Raw genomic sequence first — 14,493 nt, forward strand, 5'->3', positions numbered from 1 at the left:
ATTCGCCATACCTCGTCCCCCTGTGCACTCGTTCCCAGAGACTCCATCTTTCCATTCTACCTCCTTCCGTCCATCCATTCAGACTCAACAATTTAAGGCTCATGGGACAGCGTACCTGACCCCGGGAGCTTCAGACATGTTATAGGATCAGCCATGTGGAAATACAACAGTCCTCAGAGCACAACCCAAAGGAACTTCCTGTGACGTCTGTCTGTGTTCTCTGGGGACAGGACAGGGAGCTTAGCCTCTCCTCCCTGAACCTGCTGTCCACAGAGCTCCTCACCCTGCAGCCTGTCACAGGTGTGCACCATGGAGAACCTGACATCACTGTTGCTGTTGTTGTTACCCTGGCCTCAGAAGCTATCGCTCCAGTTCCCCAGCCTATGGGGCCAGGCCTACAACTTGGGGCAGTACCTCAGGGCTTCACAGAGCCTTGGACAACCCATTCCCATAGCACTCTAGTCCTCTGTCTGCACTGTGCCCCAGAGAGGGGGCTGTCCCTAAGACAGTCCCAGCCTGCGTCCCAGAGCCTGTGGGGCTCATGTCCCTTGCTGCTCACCTCACTGCTCCTGCAAGGAACCATGCCCTGCTTTCTCTGCTTAGACCCTAAGGATTGGCCTGATTGTAGTATACTCGGTCAGAAGAACTTCTCAGCCCGCAGCTACTGTATTAGTCATGAGAATCCCATGTCACTCCAGCATTTAAGATTGCAAATCATCTTATCTGAGTGTGCCACCAGCCCCGGGGCCCAAACATAAGACAGAAGCAGAAGAAAAAAAATGCACCTGAGTGGTCTTTCAACTTCTCTGTGTTTTAACCAGCATCTCTGGTTCTCACTGTACCCTGCCCCCTCCCCCCCAGCTGCATGCCCTCCCTGCCCCAGCTCCTGTGTTTGACCTTCTGTAGCAGTTACAGTTGCATAGTCTGGCTGCATGCTGGAGCACAGGAGGCCTTGGCCCCTGCCCAGCCCTCGGCACTTGTGTAAGGAGCTGTGGCCTGGCAGCTGTGTATTGCCCTCCCCCTACCACCAGGCCATGAGTCTGTTCTCATTTCTTTCCAGGGAATCTGACTAAGCACATGAAGTCGAAAGCCCACAGCAAAAAGTGCCAAGAGACGGGGGTGCTGGAGGAGCTGGAAGCCGAAGAAGGTACTGTACCAACCTCCTCTTTCCCTAACTCCCTCTCCACTTCACATCCCTCCCCCTTACCCCTGACCTTCCCCCTTTCCAGACACCCTCATTTCTACTACTGTTCCCCTTCCTCTCTCTCCCTCCCACCATCTTTCCCTTCTATGTCCTCCCTTCTAGTTTGCTGAACAACTGGGAAGCAGCAAATGTTAAATTCATAAAATGCTCCCCAGTGCCACAGAGCCAGTCACTGTGCAGTTCAGTATAACCTAGTGTTCCAGCAGAAAGCCAGCCCCAACGGGAACTCGGCGCACCCAGTGTGTGCCAAGCACAGTCTAAACACGTGCCTTGAGTTGTCTTAGTGGGACCTGGATAGATCTTCAGGCACTTAACTAGAAGTCTCTTCTGATAGGAACCTGCAATGTGGTCTGTGGGACTGCGAGTGTCACTGAGAAAGGCAAAGCTAGATCGGGTAGGTCCATCCCTTCTCGGCCCTGACACATCACTACAACCTGACTATGGTCCTCCAGCATCAGAAACAAGCTAGAGGCAGACTGATAGCAGACAAGGCAGGGGACACGGGTAAGGAGGGAGGCCAGAGGGGCTGCGGCAGATAGAATGACAAACCTTAGCTGTAGATTCTCAGGAGTCAGGGTCAGGGCTTAGTGTGACAAGACGAAGAAGGGAGTGGGTCAGGGGGGTGGGGGGCAGAGAAGAAAGGAGAAAGCTGTGGTTTTTATTTTCTGTTTGTGAAGCAATCTAACAAGAGTTAGATCATGTTTCTTTTAACACTGAATAAACCAATGTTTACAACAATCCACTCAAAGCACTGTCTTCACAAATTATAATGTGAGGCCCCCATGTTGTCAAAATGCATGCCAGGCTACTATAGATGGTGTCCTGGCGAGGGCCCTGTAACATAAGCCCAGACATGGGACCATGAAGGACCATGAAAGACAGGGGGCCTTGGCTGACCTCTATCCTCTATCCTTGAGTATAATGGGAGTGATACATATGTCCTCTGCCTGTGTGCGGAGAACTCCAGCAGGGGTGTAGGGATGTGATCTAGGCCAGACACATGAGCACAGTTCAGGTGAGAAGTGGTCTGATTCCAGATGCTTTCAGAGACTGAGCCCATAGATGGTCCTGCTACATCATAGAGGGCAGAGGAGGGGAGGGAAAGGGCCAGGGATGGCTCCAAGCTTTGTAACCTAAGAGACTGGAAGGATGGAGTTGTTACTTCATGCACCAAGGCAGACCCAGCGACGGGCATTAGGATCTGGGTATCCTAAACATAGAGTTGGTAGCAGGAACTGCCCTGAAGAGCACCAAGCCAGGATGCCCTAGCTCCAGCACACTGCTAAGGAATGGGTTGTCAGCCACTGCCACCCTGTGGCCAGTCTTAGAAACTGCACCCAGAAGGTTCTGTCCAGTGCCTTCCACTAGATTTGAAAGCACTAAAGGCAGAAAAAGGCCCATATGGAATATCAGGAAAGGGGGGGGGGGTGCTGAGCAGGCAGGGGAACCCTTTAGATGCCTGCAGGAATCAGATGTGGAGTGCCTGAAGTAGTGTGGTCTGGAGAGGGCTTCTTCCATCATCCCCGCCACACTGGGACTCATACAGGGGGCCTTCACTTTCTCCTCAGTAAAGAAGGGCTTTGGGGCCTGTCTTGATGGATGTCAGGAGATGCTGGCCCCAACTCCCTCCCCAGTCAGGACCCTGCTTCAGCCTTCATGTGCAGATGCTAACAGTGCCACCCTGGCCACCTGCCTATGGGAGGGGGAGACACAGACAGAGGAGATGGTAGCAGACACAAAAGGACATAAACCAGCCATTGTCACCCAGCAAGAGGAGGGCAGGGTGGGGATTCGTGGCTGCATCTGCTTCTCAAAGCATAATGCCATTTTGAACTGTAGTGTGAGACGTGAGGACTATGAACCTTAGTTCTGACTAGGCCAGGAGATAGCTGGATGATTGTGGGGCAGGCCGTGGCCTTCTCCACGCTTGGGTTTCACTATGTGAGTGAGGGCCAGGGCTGAGTAAAACCTGAGGCCTGCAGTCAGGGCTCCTGCCAAAGTCCTAGGTCAGCAGAATGAGCTGATGCAGGGCTTTGCCCCTCCCTCCATCCCCTGTCTGTTATGTCTCCCATCACCCATTCCCCTCGAGGCCTCGTCTCTTCGCTCCCATCTGCCCAAACTCTGCCCTTGGAACCTCCCTCTGCCTGACAACTCCTTCTCTACACACAATTTTCTCTCTCTTTCCTAGTGAATGTTCACGTTATCCACTTTGGTACCTGACCATGGAGGTGTTAGCATCACTGTTTCTGGCCCTCCTGGGCATGGTGGAGAGCCAGGGCTCGGGGACTATCTTTCCTGACCAGGAGAAAATGGAATATTGGTGCCCGGGCGAGCGATAGGGATAGTGGACACATTAGGCCACCTGGAACCAGTTCAAACTGGTCATGTCACAGCAGTCTAGTGATGGGCCAACAGAGCACAAACTCTCCAGGTCATCCCCCAGATTGTGGACAGCTGACCATTTCAGGGATGCCTCGGTCTCCATTGCTGATGGTGGCACAGCCTCACCAGCTGATGGAAACCTCCACTCCATAAGAATCCAGACCCGGAAGCTGACGTTCAGAGTGCTCCACAGGGCAGGAATGGCAGGGGTCAGGCCTGCCCTAAAGACTGAGGCCAGCCTAGCCCAGCAACTCACAGAAGCTAAACTCTGCCATCTGCCCAGAGCCGCTGTGTAGGCCAGCCTGGTCATGTTAGCATCTGGTTTGCATTTTAACTGACCGTGACTGTCTGCTGGACCAGCCAGCATGCCCTGTCCCAGAGTGATAGATGCCATCAGTAATGGGGTCATAGTGGCTGTAATTATCTGGGCCCTTGCTGTGTACCAGGCCTGCATTATTTTTTCCTCTCAGAAAAAGCCATACAGTGAGACATCCACTTAACAAAAGGAGAGACTGAGGCACAGCATTACAGCTGGCTCGTGGTGAAACCCACACTGAGAAACCAGAAAGCAGATGATCTTGTTTGCCCCAGTGAAGCCCTAGGCCTTACTTGGGAAGGTTACCTGATCCCCCTTACCTCGGTTTCCTTATCCACAGCATGAGCGTAAGAATAGAACCCCCAGTTCCCCAGTGATGCCAGGATTCTTTGAGGGCTACATGAATTCACGTACCTAAAGCCCGCAGAGCTGAACTTGTTCGTCGAGGCATGAGGTCATTGTACACTATTATTTACAGAGTATTCTTCTATCTGCTATGTCACTTGGTCGTCTGCCACGTGGCACTGTGCCTAGTTGGCAGGCAGTGAAACCGGGCTTAGCCTGAAGTGGCTGTAATCTTGAGTATCCTGTGCTCTCCCCTCAGGAACCAGTGATGACCTGCACCAGGACTCAGAGGGGCAAGAGGGCGCCGAGGCTGTGGAGGAGCACCAGTTCTCAGACCTGGAGGACTCTGACTCAGACTCAGACCTGGATGAAGATGAGGAGGAGGAAGAGGAGGAGGAAGAGAGCCAGGATGAGCTGTCTGGGCCATGCTCGGAGGCAGCTCCGCCTTGCCTGCCCCCCACACTACAGGAGAACTCCTCACCCGTTGAGGGCCCTCAGGCTCCAGATAGCACTTCTGACGAGGTCCCGCAAGGCAGCTCCATCTCAGAAGCCACGCATTTGACCGCCAGCAGTTGTTCCACACCTAGCCGGGGTACCCAAGGCCTTCCCAGGCTGGGACTGGCCCCACTGGAGAAGGACATGAGCTCAGCCCCGAGTCCCAAGGCCACGTCCCCTAGGAGGCCGTGGTCCCCAAGCAAAGAAGCAGGCAGCCGCCCCTCACTCACTCGCAAACATTCACTCACCAAAAATGACTCGTCTCCCCAGCAATGTTCACCGGCCCGAGAAGCTCAGGCCTCAGTAACGAGCACACCTGGTCCCCAGATGGGCCCAGGAAGGGACCTGGGCCCTCACCTTTGTGGGTCTCCAAGACTGGAGCTGTCCTGTCTCACTCCCTACCCCATAGGAAGAGAAGCGCCCGCTGGACTCGAGCGTGCCACAGACACAGGCACCCCCAGATATTCACCCACCAGGAGATGGTCTCTGGGTCAGGCCGAGTCACCGCCACAGACAGTGCTGCCAGGGAAATGGGCCCTGGCTGGGCCCTGCAGCCCCTCAGCGGACAAGAGTGGCCTGGGCTTGGGGCCGGTTCCACGGGCCCTCCTCCAGCCCGTGCCTCTACCTCACACACTTCTCAGCAGAAGCCCTGAAACGTGCACCTCTGCATGGGTGAGTCCCTGCTGTGGCCCTCCCGGGGGTCAGAAGCTGCCCATTCACACCCTCTGCCCCTCACCCCAGAGCCAGGCCGGTATTCCTGGGCATGTGGCAAGCTTTTCTTAGGTCCCTGTGTCAGCTAGTTCATTGCACTTTGAGGCACCCTCAGAAGCCCCAGACATGGCTCTGGTGTTCACAGGCTCTGGGTTCAAGCCCTAGTGGGCAGTGTAGCCTTGGATATGGACGTAACACTTGTGTAATTCTTCGGCCATCACTTCCCTGTCCATGTATGTCCTTGGAGCAGTCGACAGCTTTACCAAAATCATCTGTCCCCATCTCCTCCCTGTGGAACTATGACAGCCTTGCCTCTGTCACCACCATGCCCCACCACACCCCGCTACTGCCCATCACCCTTCCTTGACAGTGCTTGCCTTACAGTATCTGTACCACTGCCTCACTGCCCCTCCCCCCACCCCCGAGGCTGACACTGTCCACGGCTGGCACTGTCCCTGTTGACATTTCTTACACTGTGCTGTCATGACCCCACAGCATCTCTCCTGGAAGAACACTAACTGAAGCATCTCTCTTGCCTCATTGAACTTCCTGTAGTGAAAGGTTGAGATCTTTGGGTGGGAATCCATATGCAAGGGTAAAGTTAGGCCAAGACCATCTTAAGAAGGGGAGAGGCAGAAGAGCCAAGGTAGACCAGGGTGAGCACAGAGCTCCCCCCACACCCCCCCACACCCCCACACACACACACAAGAGCTGCCTCCTACAGATGTGGGCCAACATGTACCTCTAAGTTGCCCAGTTGGAAGCTTGCCGAGAACTGCAGTAGGACTCCTGATTCTGGCCGTACTCACCAGCCGTACTGCAATCTCAGGCCTCCCCACCCTCTATACCGTTAGCCCTCAGTTCTGCAGGCACGTAACCCTTGCCTTCTCCCGTCTTGTTTTCTGACTCCAGCGGAAGACTGAGTCCCGAAGTCCATCAGCTGGCCCTGCTCCTCTCTTCCCCCGACCATTCTCCGCCCCTCATGACTTCCATGGCCACCTCCCTAGCCGAAGTGAGGAGAACCTCTTCAGCCACCTGCCTCTGCATTCCCAGCTCCTGAGCCGCGCCCCCTGCCCCCTCATTCCCATCGGTGGGATCCAGATGGTACAGGCCCGGCCAGGAGCCCAGCCCACCGTGCTTCCTGGACCCTGCGCGGCCTGGGTCAGTGGCTTCTCAGGGGGCGGCAGTGACCTAACTGGGGCCCGAGAGGCCCAGGAGCGCAGCCGCTGGAGTCCCACAGAGAGCCCTTCAGCATCGGTGTCCCCTGTGGCCAAGGTCTCCAAGTTTACACTCTCGTCAGAGCTGGAAGAGGAAAGGACCGGCAGAGGCCCAGGAAGACCTCCTGACTGGGAACCTCACAGGGCTGAAGCCCCTCCAGGACCCATGGGCACACACAGCCCCTGCTCCCCACAGCTGCCCCAAGGCCACCAGGTGGCACCTTCCTGGAGGGGCCTCTTGGGGTCACCACACACACTGGCCAACCTAAAGGCCTCAAGCTTCCCACCACTGGATCGCAGCAGCTCCATGGACTGCCTGGCAGAGACCTCCACTTACTCTCCACCCCGGAGCAGGAACCTCTCTGGAGAACCCAGGACCCGTCAAGGCTCCCCTGAGCTCTTAGGTAGAGGGGAGCTCAGGACACCTCTATTCCTGCCCAAGGGTAGTGGCCCCCCAAGCATCTAGCCTCTACAGCTACTTCAGCGCCTGGCCTCCAGTGTCGGCAGCAGACATGCCCAGACAACCGCCTGGAGTCATCTTGCTCCCTTGGGCATCCTCTCCCATCTGTCCATCTGTCCATCTATCCATGCAGCTTCTGCTCAGCCCCATCTGTTCTATTTCTCCACATATGCAGTTACCTGTGCCTTTTTCTAGACCTTTTGTTGCTTGAGAAAAAAAAAAAGAAACAAAACAAATCACACACATCCATAAACAAAACAAAACAAAACAAAACGCATCCCTGAGGAGCTGAAGGCTGTGAGTGTGCTCTGGGGACAAGGCTGGAGGAGGGAATCTCACCTCCACCACCACCATGTGCCACATGGGCAGCTGTCCCCACCTCAAGGTCCAGGAGAGGGTCTGTGGCACTGAGAGAGAAGAAGAAAAGGGGAGAAAAACTGTAATTAAATTCAAAGGCAAGCACTCCTACAGTCAGATGCCCACCATCCCCACTGAAAGACGCACAGCTCGTAGCCGCCCTTCTCTGCCATCAGAGGGACACAAATACAGGCAGGAACCAATCTACCACTCCCCACCCTACCCGACCAAGGACATTATCTTTTATCCTTTTTTTTTTTTTCAAGAGTAGGAACCAAAAAGAAAAACTACTTTCTAGCATCTCAGCAGCACAGACTAGCAGCAGGAAAGAGAAGAATTCTGTAGTATGAACTGTGGCTCTCACTTCTCCCTTCCACACCCCACCTCCCCTCCCCTCACCCCACCCCATCCCCCAGGCTCATAAAGGAGCCCGGGTTGCCCATCTCCTTTCTCCTATACACTATAGGTCTCTGCCTCCCAGGCCTGGCCAAAGGCTGGCTCCTCTATGATTAGAAATACCTGCAGGATGAAGGGACCAAGGCCGGACTAGGGATGGTCCTAGTCTGGGCCTGTTTTGAGCCTGGGGTTTGGATTGGTTCACCTCTGTCCCTGAGGAACAACATGTCACATTTCCTTCATGGCTGGATTAACGTATGTGTGTGTGTATATAGATACACAGAGAGAAACCAAAGATGGTGTTTGGTACTTTCTCCAGCCTCCTCAGATTCTCCTCTGTTAACTTAGGGGATTTGTAAATTGTTCCAAGTCCTTTGAATTTTTCTCCAGCTCCCAAGGCAAAAACTCTACTTAAAAAAAAATTATATATATATATATATATATATATATATATATATATATATATATATATATATATATATGACCAAAAATTTAAATCCCAAGTTGAAATATGGAATTTGACCTGTTGCATGCTTTAAAAAAAAAGGAAAGCAAGCCCCCTGCGGCACAGGTTCTATGGCTACCATTTCTAAGACCTTCCAGAAATAATTTTCTTTACCTTCACCAAGGAAGAGAGAGAGAAATGGACCATCATGAGGAGACCCCTCCTACAGCCTTGTCCCCAAATCACAAAGCCTGTTCCAGCCATGCTAGATTCTGCTGTCACAGTCTACAAAGCAAGGGCCTGTCTCTGGGCATCAGGCTGGGTGTGTGGCTGAGGGCTCACAGGAGGGCTGCGATGCAAGGCTAGGGGCTGCCTGTACAAGGCCACCCCCGTCCCTCCCTCCAGCTTATGTCATTCTGGTCCTTGCTGGATGGGCAGATCAGCCATAGGCCCAATGTCCACCCCAGTTACCTGGTTTCTCCTCTGCCTGACTCAATGCTTAAGATGTAAGCGTCAGTAGGACTGTTGCCTCTCTGCAAGTCTCCTGCCTACCTGGGAGAAGCTGTCAGGACCAAGCTGGAAGGAAGAGGGTAGAAGCCTGGGTGCTGGTCAGCCCAAGCTGGAGGCTTTTCTCCCTTCTGCCTATCAGCCCTAACCCACAGGCCCTACTGATGCTAAGGGCTGAGCTGGACAAAAACATCGCCTCAAACTGGGCTTGGTAGCTTTCTAGGCTAGAGCTTCTGGCCATTGGAAGAAGGCTAGCTCCTGACCTTGGGATACCTACACCTCTCTACTTCACTCTACACCCAAATCTATCTATCTTTCTCCCTCTCCCCTCCCCCTCCCCCTCCCCCTTCCTCCCTCTTTCCTCACTTCTCTCTCCCCTTCCCCCCATGTCCACTTCTGCAACCTAGTGACAGACAAATGTGTCTACAGAATAGCCCCCACAGTTACTAGGCAGCCCTGACTCAGGGAACTGGGATGTAACAAAGACTAGGTATTGGATATTTGCCTTTAGGTGACAGGGATAGAATACATAGAGTCTCACCGGGAGTGGTGCTCCACGTGCCCAGAGGGTTGCAATGGATGCCACTTCCAGGCACAGCTCTAAGCTCCTCTTCCAAGTTGTCTCCCCCCAACCCCCACCCCAAGCACATGGCCCCAGCCTAAGCATACCTTCTCCACCTGGAAAAAACTCTCACTCCAGGAATGTGCTTTGGGCTCCTCGCCCACAACCAGCCACTTCTGACTTTGCAGTCTGCCTGTGACACTACTGTCAATGATGACAGTCTAGTTCAGACATCTGTGCGGGGTCTACTGAAACACACTGGCACAATATGGCCTTGCCACAGACTCTGCTTCTCCTTACCTGTGACAGCTGGGGAGGTCTCAAATCAAATCAGCCCTGCCTGGGTGGTGGTTCCAAGCCACTCATCCCTGAGGCCTGACCCCTAGATGCTCTTCCCTGGGCAACCTCACATCATTCTAAGTCTAACTTAACCCCTTCCACACCAAGGGCAGGCCCGCTTCTTCCAACCCCCCATCATAGCTGATACTCTGGTCCCAGCCACCAAGACCCTCCAGGGGTTCTGACAGGGGTAGCTACCTATTTTTTTTCCCAGACACAAAGTCTCTGCCTGCCTCAGCGGGCAAACCTCTTAAGAGAAATAACTCCCAGGTCCCTCTGGGTGTTGTCTGCCCCCCACCTGGCCCCCAGAAGAAGGAATATGTCTGAGCTGAAATCTCCTCCTAGTCTTTGCTCCAGCTGACTCTTCCAGGTGACGTCCTGGGAGACAGATCTGCTCTGCAATGTCTTCTGAGAAAATTCCTAAGGTCAGTGCCGCCAAATTCGCTCCCGTGTTGTGGTTCCTGTCTGCTTGGCATCTGAAAACCGCTTGGGCACTACTGGTCACTTTCCTCAGTGTGGTGATCAAGGAGGAAGGGAACGGTGCAGGCAAATGTAAGATACTTACACTCTGTAAGATAAATCTCTGCCTCTGTTGTTTGTTTTCTTTTTTAAAGGTGTACGCATTCTGTACGTGAAATCGTCTGTAGAGAGTTTCCACGTTCTTAAATGGCAATACATTCCAAAACTCGTACTGTAGATATGTACAGCAACCGCACTGGAAAGGGGGTAGTTTTGCCTGTGGTTTTATTTAAACTCCAGTTTCTACACTTGTATCTTGCAGTTGTCGGTATGGTATTCATCAGTGCAAAAGAAAAACAAATAAAAAAAAAAACTCAAACAAAAACAAAAGAAAAAAGAAAAAAAAAGAAATCTTACACAGGTCTAAAGCACAGAGTCTGTTATACAAAAGGAAAGAATCGCTCAGTATTGGTATGTGTGACCCTTGTTGTAAATCCCATCTGTACTGTGAATGAGACGTTTTTACAAGTATAATAATTGCCTTTATTACAGCTTGGGCTGGGTGTTCAGCCTGAAGATATTTTTTAAAAAAAAATATATAGCACGTTGGAATAAATTTGAAAATTCCCAACAGAGCCCTGTTGGCCTGGCTCATGGCTTTTCTTCCTCAATTTTAAGTTTAGTTTTATGTATGTGTCTGTGTGAGTGTACGTTCAAAGTAGGGGGTGCCCACGGAAGTCCGAAGAGGATATCAGATCCCCCGAAGCTGGGGTTAAAGATGTTAGTGAGCTGCCCAGTGTGGGTGCTGGGAATTGAACCGAGGTCCTCTGGAAGAGCGGCAAATGCTTTTAACCACTAAGCCAGCCTCACCCTGGCTTTTCTGGAGGATAACAGAATATTAGGGTTAGGAGAACACTAGATGTCAGAAGCATTTATTTCATTGCACAGCCATCAGTGCATAAGAAGGAAATGATGGTCATGGCCACATAGCCTGGGACTCCCTTCCCCTCACATCCTAGCCTGTCAGTAAATGCCTCAGATTGTCACCATGGGAGAGAAGCCTGACTTCGTCCCTAGGATTGCCACAGCGACATTTTACCTGGCTTTAAGACCTCAGGACTCCCCAACAGTCCTGGAACTCGGGAGTCTGAAGTCTTCATCTATGGCCATGCTGCCTTGAACATGGCCATTCTCATCGGTCTTTGAAGCTGAGAAGAATGGGGTCTGGTTAGTATCTGGGAGTTATCTGAGGTCTGGATATTGCTGAGTTGGTTCTTCTACTCTGAGGAGATGTCCTCAGCTTCCGGTGGGTACAGACACATCCAATCTCCTGACTCCTCCACACTTCTATGATCCCTTCTCAACGTGCCCACCAAGACCCTTAATTACAGCAGCTAAGACCCTTTTTCTAAACAAGGAAATTCAGGAATTATGACATAAAACCACCATTGAGAGCCACTATTGAGCCAGCTATAGGATGGAACCTGAATCCAGATCCTGCCACAGCCACTGATTGCCTGTGTGAGCATGGGAAGGTCATCTAACCTCTCTGTGCCTGTTTGCTCATCTGTAAAATAGGAGGTGATGCTCCACCTCTGAGGGCCATTAGGAAGATGTAAAAAGATGGTGCAGGCAGGGAGGCCATGGATACCCTGAACACAGTGGGGCTTCTGCAGTTTATGCACAGATACTGGGACAGCCAGGATGGCAAAATGTGGTTTCCCAACTTCTATATTCAACTCAGTGCCAGCCAAGGCTGCCATTGGGTGGGGTGATGAGCAAGAGAGAGAGGGCCCACCTGCAGAGAGCTTCTGTCTGAGCTGGCTGTGGGCAGTCACTTTGCCACAGGCTCACCTTCAGCAGTGTCAGAGAACAAAGGCTCTAGGCTACAAGCCATTGGAGTATCATGAAAGCTCTTCTAGAAAAAGCCCGGTAACAGCAAGGAAAGGAAAACAGGCCAATGACCAAGTGGACAGCCCTTGGAACAGGTCAGTAAGCCAAGTGGAGGGCCCTTGGGACAAGCCAGTGAGCCAAGTGGAGGGCCCTTGGGACACACGCTAACCAGAAGTTCAGCTCTAAGGGCCTAAAAGGGTGGGTTTACTTAGGCAAAGAGGATCAATGCCAACTTACAGAAAAGATGTACCAGCACCACCCCTGCCATGTGGTGGGCTCTTTGCAGACATAATGAGAGCTGGTTGGCAGAGGGCTGGGGAGTGGAGGGGATACTGAAGAACCTTGGAGGCCAAGATGGAAAAGGATGCTTTGTCCTAGACCTGGGCGCAGGCAGCTGGGCAGTAGCAGGAGAGCTTCAGGGATGGTCTATTCATTATGGGGAACAAATGCTGAACATTGTGGCTGGTGGAGTAAGAGAGGCCTGGGTGGGGGAAGGAGACTTGGGAGTCCAGAAAAAAAGAGGGAGAAGTCAGCATGTCTTAGTGACAGCCACAGAGAGTGTTCGGTGAGGGGTTTTCTTGGGAACTGAGAAGAATCGCCTGAGAAGCTACTAACAAAGCCAAAGAGACCTGAGAAGACCTGAGGGAGCATTGAGGGCAGTGAGAGAAAGTCCCCAGAAAAGAAGGATGGTATCTTACAAGACCAGAGGCTGTGGTCACTGTCTGCTTCACTGTTCATTCCTATAATGGCGGTCGGCAGCCAGACCGTACTCTTCCAAGCATGGCTCCTGCCAGCCCACAGCAGAGTCCCAGTGAGTGGGGAAGAGAGGAGGAGAAGCTGTGGGCCATCAGGTGAGGACGGAGGATGTATTAGTTAGCTCTCTAGTGCTGTGACAAACAGCACCATGGCCAGTGGCAACCTGGAGAGGAAAGGGTTAATTTCATCTTATAGCTTGTAGTCTACCATGAAGGGAAGTCAAGGCAGGAACCCCGAGGCAAGACCTGAAGCCGAGACCGTGGAAGTGTGCAGCTTATTGTCTTGTTTCCCCACAGCTGGCTCAGCAGGCTCCCTTTTACCTCCTGCCCAAGGCTCACACCACCCCAGTGGGCTAGGCTGTCCCAAATCAGTATCTCACGGGCTTGCCTGCAGGGCAATCTAAGGTAGGCATTTTCTTAATTGAGCATCCCTCTGCCCACCTGAGTAGCTTGTGTTGAACTGAAAAAGCAAAAGCAAACAAAAAAACAAAAAGAACTAAGCAGACAAAAGCCATGGCCACACAATAGTTGTTAGAATGCAGAAAAGATGGGCTGTGATCTGCCTTTAGCTTCTGTCTGGGGATGAGACCATAGTGAATGGAGCCTGTGGACCACAGATGCTGAAGAGGCAGAGGCCAAGATGTGAGTGCCTGGTGGCGGTAGTGCAGGCAGCAAGTGAGGATCTTCTCTAATGATGACAGGGCTGGGGATGTAGATCAGGTCTAGGAGCCAGGGTATACCAGTCAGGACAGGCTCCACAGTGCTGCTGGGACAAGCATGCCTGACATCTGTGGCCGAAGGCAGCAACGGCCTCTTCCTTCCCTCACTGTACATTCAGTGGACATCAGCAGAGAAGTTCTGCTCACCCCAGTGACTTAGCAGATCCAGACTGATAGCTGCTCCATTCCTGTGTTCCCATGATCCTCGGAAGCAGAGAAAAGGATAGTATTGGCCCTGGCAACAAATATCCTGTCAGAGTCAGCCTTCATTGTCAACTTGCAGGAATCTAGAATCACCTGGGAGATTGGTGAGGTATATGCCCGGTGTGTCTCTGAGGTGTTTCCAAAGAATGGTCTCTGAGCGGGGACGCACTTAACATATGAGCACCATTCCATGGCCCAGACAGAATAAAGGCGGGGGAAGATGAAGCTGGGTGGAGATTGGCATGCCCTTGTATACTGCCTTCTGGTCCATGCTGTGAAGCATACTGTCCAACTTCACCTCTCCTGCCACAGTGGGCTGAGCCCACCGACACCAGGAGCCAAAACACACCTTTCGCCCCTTGGCTGATGGCAGGTATTCCATCACACGGACATAGAAGTAACTCAAACACATCCCTACAAGTCTCATTACAGGAAAGAGCCAGACACACAGTCAGGTCTCAGGGAGGACACAGGGGTGCTGGGAAGCAGCCTCTGGGTCGTACAAGGTTAGGAATTCCCAGAGCCAAAGGAGCAGAGGCCCGTGATGAGATGGGGAGGGGACAGTGACAGTGGTGTCACCCTCAGAGGGGATGCACTTTTATAGGAATCTGGGGTGGGGTGACCCCAAAGACAGCATTGGAAGCAGAGAGGGTACCCTGCTGAAGTCATGGTGTGCACGGATAAAGAATGGAGCCAGGAGGATACCCTAAGGGGAGAACAGAAAATG

At 52.5% G+C, this 14,493-nt stretch overlaps 1 protein-coding gene across 7 annotated transcripts in view; it reads left to right on the top strand.

Moving 5' to 3' along the window:
- Nucleotides 1-10,830, top strand: part of Hivep3 (human immunodeficiency virus type I enhancer binding protein 3) — a 404,287-nt gene extending 393,457 nt beyond the window's left edge. For 5 of the 7 annotated variants that reach the window (XM_006502817.3, XM_030253274.1, XM_006502815.3 and 2 more), the window contains 3 exons: nucleotides 1,061-1,147; nucleotides 4,507-5,414; nucleotides 6,366-10,830. In XM_006502817.3, the coding sequence (XP_006502880.1) occupies nucleotides 1,061-1,147; nucleotides 4,507-5,414; nucleotides 6,366-7,136 (1,766 nt within the window). In that variant the 3' untranslated portion in view covers nucleotides 7,137-10,830. The remainder of the gene's footprint in view (nucleotides 1-1,060; nucleotides 1,148-4,506; nucleotides 5,415-6,365) is intronic. The other 2 variants (XR_003954883.1, NM_010657.3) reach the window with 2 other exon arrangements.
- Nucleotides 10,831-14,493: the final 3,663 nt, after the last annotated feature.

Source organism: Mus musculus, chromosome 4, assembly GCF_000001635.26.
Source record: "Mus musculus strain C57BL/6J chromosome 4, GRCm38.p6 C57BL/6J".
NCBI lineage: Eukaryota > Metazoa > Chordata > Mammalia > Rodentia > Muridae > Mus > Mus musculus.